Below are 17,180 nucleotides of genomic sequence, written 5' to 3' on the forward strand. Positions count from 1 at the left end.
GAACAGTCAATTCCAGCAGCCATCTGTGTCTTTTCACACTGTGTCCTTGTCGTGCAACACAATACCAGAGGCAAACTGAGCTCCGAAAAAGTTGGCCATTTCTTGTCTTTAAAAAATAAGAAAGGACGGGGGTTGTACTAAAAGAATAAATCGGAAATTAGCTTATGTAAGGAAAAAACGAAATCAAAAATTTTCAAGAATAAAGTTGCAATGTTAGAAACGGGGGGGGGGGTCTAAAGAAATTCTCGTAATATGAACAAAACCCAAAGTAGACTTAACAGAACAATGAAATGAGAAAAATAGTCATTAAAGTAAAACCCTGAGAATAAATCGGTGTGTTATTAACAAAATTGCCACATTTTACTCATGATTTTATTCTCCACTTGTTCTCACAATATGATGACTTTACTCTTAGAATATTATGTCACTCATAAAACATTTTTGTCACTGGTACATCACAGTCCAGGATAAAGCTGTAATAATATAATCGTTATGAGCGTCACAATATCAGAAAAAAAAGTTGTCATGAGTTTTAAAATGTGGAAGCAGTTATTGAAGTTGTGGAAATAATTACGCCGTCCCTGAGATTAAGTTTTGTATATTACTTGCAGGAAAATGTTACTATGATGTATTCATAGTCCAGTCATAATGTTACAAGTTTAAAATCATGTTATGAGCATCGCAATAGAATAAAATGGAAATGTGAATAAAAGTGGTAGTGTTACAAGAATATAGTAGTAAATCAGATTAAAGTCTGAATGTTATGAAGGGAAAAAAAATATTTGGGGAAATGGTCATAATCCAACTTCATTCTAATATTGGTTTTATGTGTGCGCGTCTCCAATAAAAGACGATGCGATAGGCATCTCGATTCCTGGGATATGATTACAGAAGAGTGCATTTTGAAGTGCCAACATTTAATGAGATTATGATTTGAATCGATAAGGTACGCCTGCAGCTTTTGTCATATTAATACAAGTTAATTCAATTCAAAGAAACAACAAATCATCAACAACATCAAACCGATTTTTACCTGTGACGATTCGATACGTATCTCGATATACGGGTGGCAATACGATTTAAGGACGGTACATTTCAAAACGTAACGATTTGGTTAAATCAAAACAGATTCAAATCGGTTTTCGTTACAGTCTTAATTAATATATTAAAATCATAACATCCATACATAAAGTTATAATTTTACCTGGTGGGAAAAGTCCAATTTTGCAAAAAGTTACATTTTTGGGGGAGCTTGTATGTACGAAAATAGTCATATTGAAAAAAAAAAATCGTTAAACAAGTATATAGTCTTATTTTTGAAGTCAAGTTTTTTTTTTTAAACTTCGAGAAAAGTTGTGACACAGCTTTACAACGCTGTACATAAAAATGCATATTGTTAGATGAAAAAAGCAGAACAAAAGCATGAATGCTCAAGAGAATGAAGTAGTATTTTCCGTGAAAATCTTTTTTAGATTACAAGAAAAGTACAGTAGTCCTCTACAAAGTGCTTCGTGTTCCTCCAACATATCACCAGTCTGGAATTCATTTTGGTGACTTTCTAACCATTGTGACCATAATGAATAAGTGTATCGGACTCCAAGTAAGTACAGTATTAAAACAAAATAATAATAATTCAAGTTTTTGACTTTTGTTCAACAAATTCTACACATTTCTATCATGGCATTTCTGTCAATTTTATTTCTATAAATCTCCAAGAAGCACTAATGATTATTATTTTTTTTTTTTTTTTTGTCTTGGCCTGGGGGGAGTAAAAGAGGCAAGTTCGGGACCCCTTAAAATACACGCTTGCAAAAATAGTTTTGGGGCATGCTGAGACCCCCCCCCCCCCAAAGAAATGATCGAGTTAGTTTTGGGGAGTGTCCCAAAAAACTCCCCTAAAATGAAGAACAAAAAAAAATGTTCCATTGCAGTCGTCCATAGGAAGAAAAGTACTGAAAAATGTGTGCGAGGTGAATGCCCAAATTCAGTCCCTGCGTGGGCGAAAGACGCTGCGTCCCAGCTCAACCAGGGCGCCCCCCAGGAGGACCCAGAGGGGCACGCACACCACGCTGAGCCACACGTCGGTCAGCCTCTCCAGGCGGGAGCACAGGCTCAGGCAGAAGGCCACCTTGAGCCCCACGGCCGCCAGGTACCACAGCCGGCGGGCCGCACCGGGGTCGCCCTCGCGCGGCTCCGCGTTGGCCTTGCACAGAGCGGCCAGCTTGACCAGCAGCAGGAGGACCAGGACGGCGTCCAGCGTCCACACGGGCAGGAAGATGAGGAACCAGTTCCAGTGCACCGTGGCGTCCAGCTTGAGGACCAGCATGATGAGGAAGATGAGGCTGAAGATCCACGACAGGAACACTCGCTGCACCAGGGACATCTTCATCGACGAGCCACGGCCGTCCGCGGCCAGAGTTCAACTAGAGATACTTGGGTTGGAAAGAAACAAAAAGTAGTAATTGAATCAGTAATAAAGAGAGAATATTGACCCCCCAAAAAAATGCTCATTAGTCTGAATATGAAATATCTTGTCTTTGTAGTGTTTTCAATTGAATGTACGTAGGTAGAAGATGATTTGTAAATCATTGTATAGACTCAGGCGACTGCAGTGATAGGGCCCCTGAATCGGTCCGTCGTGGTGAAAAGGGAGCTGAGCCGGAAACCGAAGCTGTCGACTTAGCGGTCTTTCGGTCACAAGTTGTGACCTAAAGAATCCAGAATACGAGCAGCCGAAATGAGTTAACTCCACAGGGTGTCAGGGCTCTCCCTTAGAGATAAGGTGAGAACCTCGGTCATCTGGGATTGGCTCAGAGTCGAACCGCTGCTACTCCGCGTTGAGAGGAGCCCGATGAGGTGGCTCGGGAATAATGTCAAGATGCCACCTGGACCCCTCCTTGGTGAGGTGTTTCGGGAACGTCCCGCTGGGAGGACGCTCCGAGGATAACCCAGGACACGCTGGCGAGACTACGACTCCCGGCTGGCTTGGGAACGTCTACGGATCCAACACGAGGAGCTGGACGAAGTGGCTAGGGAGCGTTAAGTCTGGACTTCCCGGCGCCCTGACCTCGGATAAGCGGAAGGGAATCGATGGATGGAAGGAATGATTGACTTTCCAATATCCAAAGTCACGCCTATTTTGACAAAGTGGAAAGTATAAATATCTGTTACATACATGCTTGGAAAATATACTTAAGTACATGAACAAAGTATTTGTATTTCGTTACGTCCCAGCCGGATGGTTCGAGCCAACGCGGCGGATTCGTAAATGATTCTTATTTCTGGTCCCGGCCCCAAAAATTCGCCTCAAATTGGATTCGGAACTACAAACGCGCATTTTTCTAAGAGGGTTTCGCTGTCACTCAAAAGCACGTTAGCACAAGTTTAGCACGAAAACAAAAACAAAGCTGAGAATGTCTTACCGAGCCCAGCAGGGGATTCGCCGTCACTAGGCTATCGACATCGACCTCTGAGCGAACGTTTATCCAACTAAAAAAAAGACACTTTATTTTCTCCGTTTAGGGGATAAAGGTGCTTTCTTGTCTTGAGACAGTTTGAGAGGAATTTAGCTTCAAGTTACTTTGAGTAAAGAGACTTCCGCCGACATAACGGAAACGTGGAAAGACCAGGCTGTCTTTCACTATAAAGTCACATCAAGTAAAAAAAAAAAAAATTAAAACACGATTTCCGCCATCTTTTTGTCTTTTAAAAACACATGTGTCCATTCTCTATTTTCGATGAAAGCACTATTAACAAAAACGTATCTCAATTTTTCTTAAAAAAACTAAACAAAACAAAACTGACACGTATCTCTGTTATGAACATGTACTGTATCTCCATCCACCCATTATCTCTTTTTTGTAAATAAATCAAGTCCAGTAGCCAGTTTTCTTTTTTAAAAGCCAAAGTTTTCTTATTTTTACACAGTATCATTATTTCAAAAAGCATTTTTTATAACATTTTCCCTTTCATAAATCATCTCCGTATTTGTTTTTTAAAGCATGCATCTCTATTTTTTTCATTTTATGAAGCAGGTATCTCTTTTTCTTTTAAGCACGTCACTTTATTTTCCCCTTTCAAAAATAATGTACAGTATAAGCATTTTTGTGACATTTTGCTCTTCTTTCTATAAAGGACATATCTCCAAAGTTTGAGTGTTTTTTTTTTTTTAAAGCACACATTCACGTTTCTTTTCCTATTACAAAGCATGCATCTCGGCTTTTATTGTCAGTTCATTCATCTCAAGGTTTTGCTTTTATTTAAAAGAAAAAAAAAAAAAAAGCATGCATTTCCAATTTAAAAAAATAATAAATCTTAATTATTTTCCTTTTTCTTTTCAGAAAGTGGGTGACTTTTTTTTCTTTTTAAAAAGTGTTGATTGCATTTTGTGAGGAAATATTAAAAGTACACAGTATATTCAGTTAGTTTTCTGTTTAGAAAGTAGTCAATGTTGCATTTTTGTTAGAAATGTTCATTCTTTTATAAAACCATGGAATTTTTTAATATCTATTCAAAAGGTCAGAAAATGACTAATGGAACATTAAAGCGTGAGACTAATAATTTAATAATAACTAGACACAAAAAACACAAAAACAAGACAAAGGTGATAACCCACATTAGAACATTTTATTCAAATCTACTTTTTTCATACCAGGCAAGTATAACAAATGAATATAAAGTACAACTCCATAGATTGTCCGAAAAAGTAAAGTACAAAAAGCTTGAGGTAAAACTTTTTTTTTTTGTTGCTGAAAAATATCATTTTTAAAAAAGCCCTTATTAAAAGATTCATATCGTGACCACGTGATTTTTTTTTTTTAATTATTTCTAGCTGTCTGAAAAACATAATAACAACGCACTTGTATTTACAAGGTGCAAAATACAGTGTGTGAGACAACATTCAGTACAATTGTCTTTTGAAATGTAAACAATTAAAAAACCTCAACATCTTTCTGTACAAAGCAGGAAAAAAAACAAGAACACCATCTAAAGAGCAACTTTTTCCCTTTGGACCTCTACAAGCAGCAACATTGAAACAGTTCATTAGCCACATTAGCGCAAAATGCATTGAGCAAATGCAAAAATAACAACACACGACAGGTTCAGAAATGGTGCAAATGTAGAAAAGGGGAATGCGCAACTTTGTGGAAAAAACTTTACTCATTTTTTTTGGTCTTTTTTTTTTTAAATGAATGACATTCCTTTTTACATTCAGAAAAAAAGGATGATGTGATCCTCATTGGAATGAAGCTGCACATTATTATTATTTCACTCAATAAATGATAGACCATTGGTGACAATGCAAGGACACCTCACGTCACTTTGACAATTATTCCCTCCCGCGAGGAATGTGAGCGTTACTGAGTGAAAACGACAACGAGATTTTCCATGAAAGTTTGTACAGAGGCGTGTCATGGAGCAAAGCGGAAGCCGTGACATTTTTTGAACAGATCCAAATAAAAGGTGTAGATGCACAAATGAAAGGTTTCACAGGAAAACTGTTTGGATTATTATTATTATTATTTTAAAAGCATGTATCAACAATTTGGGGATTTTGGGTCATTTTTAAAACGCACATTCATATTTTGCGGTTGTCTCCCACCAATCTTTTTTTCTCTTTCTTCATTAACAATATCACCATTTTTTTTTCTTTAAAAGCACAATATCTTCAAATTCTGTTATGTTTTTATATTTAGCGCATAGCTCCTTTTTTCTAAAAAAAAAAAGCACACATTTCCTTTTAAGACATGTATCTCAATTTTAATTCTTTTTGAAAACATGTATCTCCAATTTTTGAAATATGAATACACCATGTATTTCTTTTAATAAAGAAATTATCATCAGATTTTAGAAAATATATTTCTATTTTATAAAGTATGTATCCCTCCTCTAATTAGAAGAAACATCCATCTAATTTTTTTAATTAAAAAACCTGCATTGTGGGATTTTTTTTCCTTTCAAAAATCACATGGCTCAAATTTTCAGTAAATTTAATTTAGCATGCATCTTCATTTTTTTCCATTTTAATCTCACTATTAGTCTTTTTAAAAGTATTATACCTCCCATTTTCCTGTTTCGATTAACGACATCTAATTTTTTACTGAGCACGTGCTGTCTCTCCAAATTTAGTGAATTTTTAAGGCAGGTATCTCCATTTTTTTATTTTTTGTTTTAAAAGGCACATAGTCGTATCGGTTTTAATTTTTATTTAAAAAAAAAAAAAATGGATGTATCACCAGTCTTATCCTCCATGTTAAGGCGCATTTTCTTAACTATTTTTGGAGTGTTTTTGTTAAAGGATACATCTCCGGTTCTTTCGTTTTAAAAAGCATGTATCTGAATTTTGCTTCTTTTTTAAAAACAATCATCTGCAAACTTCCTCAGTATTCATAAAAAGAACAAAATACAAATAATGGAGATACAAGCTTTTCAATGGCCTGTGATCACACACACTTCTTTATCTAGATCTGCACCAAAATGTTGTCGCATCTTTGATCCATGCTGCATCTCTCCAAATTTTTTGCGGAAAATGATGACAATTTTTTTTAAGGTATTGTTCGTGTACACATAGACATACGGTATAAATAAACAATCAATGCATTTTTGGTCACTTGTTGTTAAGAGCTTAACCTTGGCGGAAGTCTGAGTGTTCTTTTATTGAAAATGCAGTGAACCCCCCCCCCCGCTTTATCGCAGTTCATCGTTCACGGCCCTGTTATATCGCAGTGATTTTTTTTAAGTGGGTTTTTACAGCATACAGGCAAATCTGAATTTAGAGTTGCACACCTTGAGTGTAGTACCATCTTGTGCCACAACATGCCTTTGCTGGAAGACATGCAGCGTGATAAACAGCAAGAAGAAGAGGCAGAGAAGGTCCCCGACTAAGATGAGTAATCGTCATCATTCCAACAGAACAGAGAGGAAAAAAAAAATGCTCGCAAGTAATGCTATTTTCTCTATTTGTATTTTTTGCTGCTCCGAGCGTGTTAAACAGAGGTGGGCATTCCGTCAGCCTGACGGAAGGTCCGTCACTGTTTCCGTCTGTATTTCAAGCCGACCCACGTGGGCCCAGTCCGTCCCACATCAGCGGCAGCCAATCGGCTATCGTACCAGTAAGTTTGTTCTCGACGCCGTTTGTCTGTCGCCGACGACTCGGATGGACAGGCCTGAAATACGGACAAGCAGCACCGGACTGACCTGTGGTGTAAAAGTAGCAGTTGCCAGGTTTATGATTAGCATAACATCTATGCTCATTTCAGTTAGCCAGTCTATAGTGTTTTGCATTATATGCTATCATTAAGATAGCGGACTTTCAGAAAATGAAATGATACGGTTTGGTTGAATGTTATGCAGTTCAAACACTGTCTGAAAAATAAACAGCTTGAAGCAAGCACACTAGGCTTCTTATTTGGAAAACTGTAAGTCTTTTTTTTTTCGTTTCCGCAAAGTGATGTTGTATGAAAATCTCTCCTTTCTTGATGAAAAAGTGAGAGCGGGTGGTAAGGAACATTTTTAAGTGTGTTGTAATATGTTTACATGTGTTTTAATATTTAAATAAGGGTGTGGAAGGGGTAGAAAACTTTTTTTTTTTTTAAATACAGTCGCTGTATTACGGATTTTCACATCTTGAGTGTATCGGTAAACGGGGATCCACTGCAGTTTCATGTTTTTAAGCCTTTAACTTTTCCAATTACATAATTTCACAAAAGCAGCATAAATGGATGGAGAAGAGGATAAATTCAAAGCCATGAAATGGACTTGTGGAAATGTACTAACAATGATAATCACAAATGTGTGTGCAAGTGTGTGTGTGTGTGTGTGTGCTGGCATGCGTGCGTGCGTGCGTACAGCTATACTGTGCTCTGCCTGCTCTCGCGGCCGTAGCCGTGAGACTCAGACGAATGAGGCGGGAAGTCGATGAATATCCCGTCCGAGTCGGAGTCGGCCGACTGGAGGACTTGCCCGATGATGGTTTCGGGGCTGGAGGACTCGCTGGGCGGTGAGCAGGACCCCACCTTGCCGAGGTCGCTCACGGTGGTGGTGGCTTCGCTGCCGTGGAGAGCCCCCGACGAGTGCAAGATGGACGGGGACGACAGAGGCAGATCCATGGAGGAGGCTCCCGTCTGCATCATGCCTGTCAATCACGGAAAAAGTCCATATCGATATAAAATAATAAAAACATAATAAGAGCATTTTACGGACTGGATTTTCATTCTCAGGGGTTCCGATTGGCTGCCGGTAGCGTCAAAAGCTACCTTTGAACTGTGAGCCCACGCAGAGCCTGTTGGAGGCGGAGCCGGAGAGGTCGGAACTCGCCGCCAGCTCGGCGTAGTTCAACTTCTGCTCCTCCAGGCAGGAGATCATCTCGCAGGCCGAGTGGCGGCGGATTCCTCCGCTGCCCACTGAGCCGCAGTCGGCGTCGTACTCGGCCACGGGAGTCAGGAGCAGCGGGATGTTGTAGCTTTTCGATCGGACCACCGGGTTCTTGGATAGATGCTCGGCAGACTTGGACCAGCCCCACTGGAAGCGCTTCTCTAAGGGAGCAACGGGAACAGGAGGAGGCGGCTTGTTAAACACACCTGTCATATTATGGGTTTTTTTTTTGTTTTGTTTTTTAATTATCATAATTTCAGGACTTTTTTTTCCAAAAATGTCAATCTTGTCATATTCTGACTTTTCATACCGGTAATACCGGCTCATTGAAGACCAAATGAATTTCTGAAAAATATAACTTGAAAAGATTTGTACATAATGTCTCTGCACTTCCATTTGGAAGAAAAGTTGCTAAAAGTCTCATTCTCACTGACATGTGATAAGAACGAGTTTCTCGGAGTTGCAGTGAATTAAATGCCACTTCCTGTAATTCAAATTAACTTCAGCATCCTGTGGGGTGGAAGTCAATTCAAGTTCTTCAATTGAATTGAATTGAGTTCAGAAATTCTGAACGCATGATATACATTTATGACTTTTTTCTACAACATATAAACTTTCTGGCTATGAATTATATTACCGGTACTTTTTTTCCTCAAATATATGCAAATTTCCCCATTGTGGAACAAATTTTCAAAACTACTCTTTACTCAAATATACACAACTTTTTTTGACTATATATTACTTTCATTTTTCAAAGAAGAAATCAACCCAAACATATTTTTCCCAAGAATATGTTGAAACAAGGCAATATGATTAATATGAAATATGAGTTAAACAGCAAATTCACCCCTTTTTAGCCATCTCAGGGGCGGCCATTTTGTCGCTTCTGTCGGCTGAAAATGACATCAAAACTGCTCAGGGCTCAGGTAACGACCAATCACGGCTCAGCTTCAGAAAACAGGTCAGCCGTGATTGGTTGTTACCTGAGCAGTTATGATGTCATTTTCAGTCGACAGAAGTGACAAAATGGCCGCCGCCAGAGATGACTAAAAACGGATGGATTAACTCTTATTCCACAAACGCAATATTTATCAGAATGCCTTGTCTTTAAACCTTCTTTTAAACTACATATGCAACCTTTTTTCTTGAACATATGCCATTTCCATCACTGTTAAACACCCCCAAACTACACACTGGTCTCACCCAGAACACAGCAGTGGTCCTCTGTGTCATCTCCAGAGTAAAGCCCGTGAGTGCCCAAGTAGGGTGAGACCACCTTCTGGACCAGAGACTCCAGCCTCAGATAGTCCTCATTCACACCACGTGACTCATGAACCCCCTGCAGTGGAAAAAAAACAACAAATATCTGTCAATACATGACACAATATTTCATTGTATGCATAGAAAATCCACGACAAATGCTGCGCGGCTACGTTGCGTGTGTCAAAATAAGCGCCATGACAAACAATGAGAACTATGCTTACCTGCAGGATGAGCAACATCTGCGTAACGGAAGGCGGCACTCGTGCCCGAGGCCGGGCCAGGGCGTCCTCCAGCTTGACACTCAGGACGATGGTGCTCCTGAAGTGGAGCAGAGCCAGCTGGCGGACAGATGGCTCCTTACCCTGTGCCCGACAACAACAACAACAGGGCTCAGTGCAGTGGTGATTTTTTTTTTTTCTTTCTCCCCCCAACAGTTTATTCTCCGCATTTTGTTTCCAACACTGCTTCCAGTTTAATGTTTGTAGATGTTAGATTTATTGCCCATAAAATATTGATTGTGATTTGCTCTGTATGCATTAGCATATATTGCATTTTGGGGTGGGGATAATATTTCATGTTTTCTATAATTGCGCAATGTGATAATGGTGGTATTAACTCATTCACTGCCAGACATTTTCAGACCCTCTTTTACCCTAATGTTTGAAAAAAAATAAAAAAAATTCTTTTGAATGGCTGGACTGTGAAAAGACAAGTACATTCATCAATGGCGGTGAATGAGTTAAAAGGTGGGTGAAGTCCCCACTGAAAGCCCAGGTACCAAATGCAACTACTTGGTTGATCTTGCCGGCTGTCCTCTTGTGACGACGGCCTACCTGGACTGGGTGGAAGATGGCCTGCAGCATGGAGAGCACATCACAGAAGAAGAAGTCCCACGTCTCGGCCAGAGAGTCCAATAACTTCTGACCTGCAAGTTGGCAAAGTCACGCTTTCTCAGCTATTTTTTTTCCTGATGGGCTTTTGTTGTCCATCCCAGGCGGCGGCCATTTTGCTATATCACAGTTGCTCGGAGGTTCAGGTAACGGCCAATCACAGCTCACCTGTTTTCTGAAGCCGAGCCATGATTGGTTGTTACCTGAGCCCTGAGCAACTGTGATGTCATTTTCAGTCGACAAAAGTGACAAAATGGCCGCTCCCGAGATGGCTAAAAACGGGTGGATTTTGTTGCTTAACTCATATATTAATCAGAATGCCATGTTTAGACTAATGAAGGCGCATACAACATATTATTGCAAATAATTGTTGGGGGTTGACTTCTTCTTTAAGATACCTGGGAACATCTTTACACTGTACTTGTATTTATAGGAACTCATACCTTCGTAGAACCTTATTTTGTCTCTCAAGATGACCATGCCCTTCGTCAGCAGCTGGTTCTGCAACGTTAAATGAGACATAATAAAGATCGTCCGCCTTCCAAAATATTGACAGTGATTCCCAACCGATTTATTTGCTACAAATAATGCTTCTTTGTACATTTATCTATGCCTGTGACCTACAGTATAGTGACAGGTAAAATAATTAAATGCTGTGTATCCACTTGTTGCCATCCACACAACAGAATAATAGCTTTGTGTTCAACGAAAAACAGATGTCACTGAGTAAGTGCATGCGGGAATAAACTGAGACGTGATCATTATTTCATTACATAGAGATTTTTTTTTTTTTTACCTCTAAAACATTGTATTATAGGTTTTCACGCTATTTTCAACACTTAAGATTGGTTAGTCGTTTGTAGAATTAACAGACCCTCGTGGGGACTGACCAACAGTGTCAATTTGTGAAAAAATATGAAAATTGACTAGGAGGATTTTGCCCTACTGTGCGAGCAAGATTCTTCTTTTTATTTCCTTGAAGTGATGTTATACAAGAGTCTTTGCTTGAAAATGTGTTAGAATAACTTTGAATATGCTTGAAATTGTGTAGAAGCGTTTCAAAAATATTCTTTCCATTGCGCCCTATTTTGCAAATTTTCCACTTATTGCGGCTGGGTCTGGAACTGAGAAACTGATGCTTCGCTGTATGTGCCTTGGCTCAGTAAAGGTTGGGAAACACAAAGTGTCATCATAATCGTGCAATTGTCCTACTGGGGTTACCTGAAGGTATTCTGTGAAGAAGGAACCCAGCTCGGTCTTCAGCAGGTGCCTGGCGGAGGGACATTGACTTTATCGAGGATCAGCAGCAAAATGTGTGACTCGGGTCATGTTTACAACACACACAAAACAAATGTTGACTTGTCTGCGCTTCGTTACAAAAACAGGACATTGCGCGTCTTGTTTATCTTGGTGCGTGTGTGTGTGTGTGTGTGTGTGTGTGCGCGGACTTGCTCCTGTGTACTTTACTCTTTCATAATGAGGGCGTGTGTGCGTTTGATGACTGCCGTGTGCAAAGATAATGACATATCTGCCGTGAACACACAGAACCTAAACAAGCGTCGTGGACACAAAGTGCTCAGTCAGCACAATTTGAAATGGAATTCAAACAACGAGAAACTGGAATTGAACAGAAAACAAACAATCTTTGAATATATTAAAATATTAGGAAAAAAAATTGTGGGATAATCCACAAATATGCGAATCCACAAGTGCCAACCCGTGAGTATACGGGGGTCCATTGTATTCTGTCCTATTAAAATTCACTTTGATTTTCTAAGATTGGCCTTAGGCATTTTAACATTCCAACTTCAATTGCCATTTTTTTTTTTTTTTTTTGGCTCACAGTGTTGTGTTTTTCTGAATAGAAGGAAATGCTTGTCGATATGGCTGAAACCTCTCACAAAAAACATTAAATGTACATTCGCCGTATCAACCTACCGGACGCCTTCGTTGAGGACATAAAGTTCATTGTCGGCCAAGCCTTTCTTCTGGAAGACGGCGATGACGGCATTGTGGATGCTGCAAGGACACACAAACTACATTTTAAACTACAATTTGCCACATTCACATTAAGAAGGTTTGGGTTGTGAGTTTGAGTCTTGATTTGGCTACTCTGGCTTCCTCCCACCATCCAAAATGATCATGTAATCATATATATATATATATATATATATATTTTTTTTTTTTTAAATCTGAAAATGTCCAAAATTTAATTGTTAAAATTGTTTCCATATTTATTGTTCAAATATTTGAATGGAAGGGAGGGCAGTGCGTCCTACGTTAAGCCCTAACGTGACGTACAGTACCTGTTCCAGGTGGCGTTGGCTCCAGCCCTCTTCTGCTTCTCGCCTCTGTCCTCCGGTGAACCCTTGTCGCTCTTGGCCAGCTCGCTGAGGCTGGGCGAGCTCATCAGCTTCAGCCGGTGCAGAGTCCTCAAAGGAGTCATAGAAGAGGGGGGCGATACCAGCCAGCAAAACACACTCAGCGACGCCGTACAATAAAAGAAGGAAAGTCGAGAGCCAGAGACGCAGAGGAAAAGCAAGACGGGAAGCCAGAGGGAGGACGACGTAAGACAAAGGACAAGACTCAAAGTAGAACACGCGTGAGTGACGCGAGATGAGAAAGTAGGATGGGCGCTGCCCCGAGCTCCCCGAGAGAGGAGGCGAGAACAGAGGTAGCGATGGGATTCCCAAACAATACCGGCATTGATGCCAACAAATATTTATGCAGCACACAGACGCCAGTGGAAGTGCAGTGTAAGCAGCAGCCGAGCGCCTGTCACTGTAAAGCCGAGAGGAGGAAGAAGACGATCGCATGGCTCGGTGATAACAAAAACAAGAGCAGTAGGAAGTCGAGTTACAATAAAGGAGCGCTTCCTGCTCTGTCAACGACTCACGCAAGAGGACAATTGTACAAGACAGCACGACACACTTGCATTGAAACACTGAGCGAGTCCACATACACCCGCGACCAAACTTAAAGTAGAAATCATCCCAAACATATTTTTTTCAAGAATATGTTCTATGCAAGCCCACTAGTTGAAACACGGCATTCTGATTATTATTGCGTTTGTGGAATAAGAGTTAATCCACCCGTTTTTAGCCATCTCCGGGGGCGGCCATTTTGTGACTTGTGTCGACTGAAAATGACATCACAACTACTCAGGGCTCAGGTAACAACCAATCATGGCTCAGCGTCAGAAAACAGCAGAGCCGTGATTGGTCGTTATCTGAGATCTGAGCAACTGTGATAAACAAACAAACAAACAAACAAAACAAAACAAACTGTGTGACAAAATGGCCGCCTCCAGAGATGGCTAAAAATGAGTGGATTAACTCTTATTCCTCACACGCAATATTTATCAGAATGCCTTTTTTCAACTAGTGGGCTAAAAAAAAATGTTTGAGTTGACTTCCGCTTCAAGGCCCGGGGGCCTGCCACATCATTTTCTGTGGCCCATAAAAAAGCAAATCAAGTATGTCAACTTCCATGAGGCTTGCTAAAATCTGTACCAAAATTTACAATGAGCATATGTAATAAATAATAATGGAGAGACATTGCAAGCATTTTCTTCTTACGTTAAAAGGTAAAGGTATTTGAAAATATTGATTCTTGGAGTATAAAACAGGTTTTGATTAATATATATTAAATTACATGATGATTGTTAGGAAATGTGGTTGAATTGAATTATTTTACGATATGTTATACATGCGTACAGGTTAGATCATTTAGTCAATAATTTCATTATTTGGTCTTGGTTTTTTCTCTTTATGCTTTAATACAGTTACTTGACTGTCACACAAGTTGAGATAAATTTGAGAATCTACTCTAGTGCTGATTTTGACCTATTGCAGTCAGGTCGGGAATCTATCAAGCAACAAAACTGTGGGGCTGACTTAATTCGAATCATCTCAAAAGATGGTTTCAACTTGATGGGCACGAGAGACGGCGGGATTTAACAGCACGCGGATAAGTAGATTACCCAGAATGCTCGGCTTTAGTAACCATTAATCTTAACGAGTGAGTGATGCTCACCTCCTGATTGGATGCTCATTGCCACCGTCCAAGTCCGGGCTCGGGGGAGGCGCCGAGAAGGTGCTGAAGTTGAGGGAGAGGGGCCGGGGGGAGGAGCGGGAGGCGTGCCTCCGCCTGAGGCCATCCAGCATCTCGATACGGACAATCACAAATGATGTTATAATATACTGAGGGCAAGAGCATTTCTGATTAATATTGCATTTGTGGAATATGGGTTAAGCAGCAAAATCCACCCGTTTTTTGCCATCTCACGGGGCGGCCATTTTGTCACTTCTGTCGACTGAAAATGACATCACAGTTGCTCAGGTGACGACCAAGCACAGCTCACCTGTATTCTGAAGTGTTTTCTGAAGCTGACAGTTAACATGATCATTGAAGAACTGGCTAATTAATTGACTTTTCTGCGGATTAATGGCACATTGCTCTTTTAATGGTGAGAGAGAGCGCTACAGCTGGGCATTAACAACACTGTCACTATGTTGGTTGTTGAAGCTCTTTGTCTTCATAGATTTATTTGTGGTATTCTCTAGATCAAAACAAGTCTTTTTTTTTAACACAGCTAAAAACACAAATGTTGTTGGATTGTACTCTTTTACATTTCCCGTTATTACCTCTACCAAGGATGTTATGTTCATACAGTACAGTGGAAACTTTAAAGTCAAACACTGTATATTCAAAGAGGCTGGTCAAAATTCACTTAGGCCAAAAATTTCACACGTGTCCAGAAAGTATTCACAGTGCTTCACTTTTTTTTCACATTTTGTTAAGGGCCTGTCCAACCTTTTCAAACTATTTTTACTGAGTGAAAATGCCAAGTTTAACAACGTTTATTACCATTGATAATTTTCATAGCACAGCTGAAGATGCTTGCTTTGCACATAACAAACATTCAAAATGGTAATGGAGGAGTCAAGTCATATTATGTCAAATAACAAATTCACAAATAGCCAACTTAATCAAAAAATAAACTGGCTACTGTGTATATGTCACATAATTCCCCTTGCATTTGGTTATTATGTCATTTTTGATGCGAGCTTCAAACACAAAAATGTGAGGGTTTTTTTGTAGAGGGTATAAATTTGGAATTTGGCTCGCGGGTCTCGAGCTGGACATCTGTGTTTTTAAAGCGCTGCCGTACTTGTGCAGTCATGAGCTACAGTATCGAGTCTGTTATTTCCAAACTCTCCGACTGGGAGAGTTTTGCAATATTTGCTCAACTTGTACTGCCACCTAACCACACACACACAAACACACAGTAGCCAAGAGTAAAAGCATGTATGTGCATGTGCAGCATGAGGAGAAGGAGGGTATTAAACATTGACTCCATATTCTTGATATCTTGATATTGATGCTCGGTTTTTAGTAAAATGCCCAGCTCTGCCTACAAAATCAAAATGTCCCATCAGTGATGAGCTATTTTTAGAAAAGGTGCAAGGTATACTCATGTGGGCTTTGGGGATCCCACTACATAGGTGGCCCCTGCTCATGGGTGTTGATCAGAGGGGCAACCCTCACCTGTCGAAAGGTAATACTAACTTCATGTTATTCACTAAATGTTTGCTATAGGATAATATGTGTCATTTAGAAAATATCGTTTAGCACCCATAGCCCCCCGCACACACAAAGAGTGACGCCCCTGCCCCTGCTGTGGGCTTACGAGCGAGACAGAGTGGCTCTACTATGGTCCTGAATTGCCTTACTAGTGAGGACAAAGAGCATACTCGTAGTACATGTATATCGTCTACATATCAAGGATATGGAAAAAAATACTCAAACGACTTTCCACGGCAGGCTGTATGACGCTCCTGTTATTTGGGTGTCTCCTCATAGAAACGCGCCACCCACTGATCAGAAGGTGAACAACAGTCTGGGCTTAAGTGTGTGTGGTTTTTTTTTGTTTTTTTTTAAGACAAAAAGAACCAACGACGCGCGTCTTATTTTAACGCCTGCCCACATCTAACATAACATGGGTGTGTTTTCATGTCTTGAGTCAAAGGTGAGGTTGGAGGCCAGCAGAGCCGCAACGCCAGTCTGGGGGAGCTTTCTGCATCTCTCCACCCTCCTTCCTTTCTCCTCTTTGTCTTTTTACGATAACATTTTTACGACCACCTCACAGCATTGCTTTCCCGGCCTAGCGCAAGCAGACTGCGACCGAGCCTGTTGTGATTATTCCACATAAAATGGCCAATCAGTCTGGCGCGCATACAAGCAACAGTCCACGTTGATCCAACAAAGGAGTGTTCTAAGGTGTTCCCCACACACAACACCTTAAAGTCCACAAAAAAAAAAAAGCATCATGGTGGATCTAAAGTTGCCACGCTCACCGTTCCGTGTCCTGTCGCCTGGTTCTAGCCGAAAGGACGCGTGCATATAGCTCCGATGTCAGGTCGGTTCCGTCCGGGCTCATCGGTGGCTCGCCGGGTCTTGATCCGCCGGATGGAGCTCCTAGTCGGGCATAGGGCGGACGATGGGTCCGGTGTGAGGTCCTTTGGAGGTGGTGGCAGTGGTACGGGTGGTGGTGTTAGCAGTACAGTGCAGATCGCGGAGGACTCATTCATGAAGCATGCGCCTCCGCTCGCTCCCGTGCGCGCGCCGCCGCTTTGTTTTGACGAGAGGCAC

The 17,180-nt window shown here is 40.7% G+C and overlaps 2 protein-coding genes across 2 annotated transcripts; both read right to left on the reverse strand.

Annotated features, from left to right (window-relative positions):
- Positions 1-900: 900 nt before the first annotated feature.
- On the reverse strand, positions 901-3,622 carry LOC147148998 (transmembrane protein 60-like). Its single transcript, XM_086029669.1, has 2 exons — positions 3,423-3,622; positions 901-2,432 (listed from the first exon to the last, which is right to left on the reverse strand). Exon 2 carries the CDS (start codon positions 2,387-2,389, stop codon positions 1,985-1,987), a length of 405 nt encoding a protein of 134 aa, XP_085885795.1. The 5' UTR covers positions 2,390-2,432; positions 3,423-3,622; the 3' UTR covers positions 901-1,984.
- Positions 3,623-4,604: 982 nt separating this feature from the next.
- On the reverse strand, positions 4,605-17,180 carry prr5a (proline rich 5a (renal)). Its single transcript, XM_086029206.1, has 11 exons — positions 16,886-17,180; positions 14,562-14,692; positions 12,833-12,958; positions 12,465-12,545; positions 11,748-11,796; positions 10,970-11,027; positions 10,470-10,561; positions 9,858-9,998; positions 9,577-9,712; positions 8,256-8,534; positions 4,605-8,134 (listed from the first exon to the last, which is right to left on the reverse strand). The coding sequence occupies exons 2-11, from the start codon at positions 14,690-14,692 to the stop codon at positions 7,851-7,853; spliced, it is 1,377 nt and encodes a 458-aa protein (XP_085885332.1). The 5' UTR covers positions 16,886-17,180; the 3' UTR covers positions 4,605-7,850.

The sequence above is a fragment of the Filicampus tigris genome, chromosome 4 (genome assembly GCF_054856515.1).
Source record: "Filicampus tigris isolate MCC_2025a chromosome 4, RoL_Ftig_1.0, whole genome shotgun sequence".
NCBI lineage: Eukaryota > Metazoa > Chordata > Actinopteri > Syngnathiformes > Syngnathidae > Filicampus > Filicampus tigris.

What these genes read in the sequence shown, in the direction of transcription:
- LOC147148998 (XM_086029669.1), bottom strand. Translation starts at nt 2,389, where the DNA reads ATGAAGATGTCCCTGGTGCAGCGAGTGTTCCTGTCGTGGATCTTCAGC.
- prr5a (XM_086029206.1), bottom strand. Translation starts at nt 14,692, where the DNA reads ATGCTGGATGGCCTCAGGCGGAGGCACGCCTCCCGCTCCTCCCCCCGG. An exon ending in CCATCTTCCACCCAGTCCAG is followed by an intron (nt 9,999 to 10,469) that starts GTAGGCCGTCGT and finishes TGTCGGGCACAG; the next exon opens with GGTAAGGAGCCATCTGTCCG. An exon ending in CGTGGGCTCACAGTTCAAAG is followed by an intron (nt 8,135 to 8,255) that starts GTAGCTTTTGAC and finishes CGTGATTGACAG; the next exon opens with GCATGATGCAGACGGGAGCC.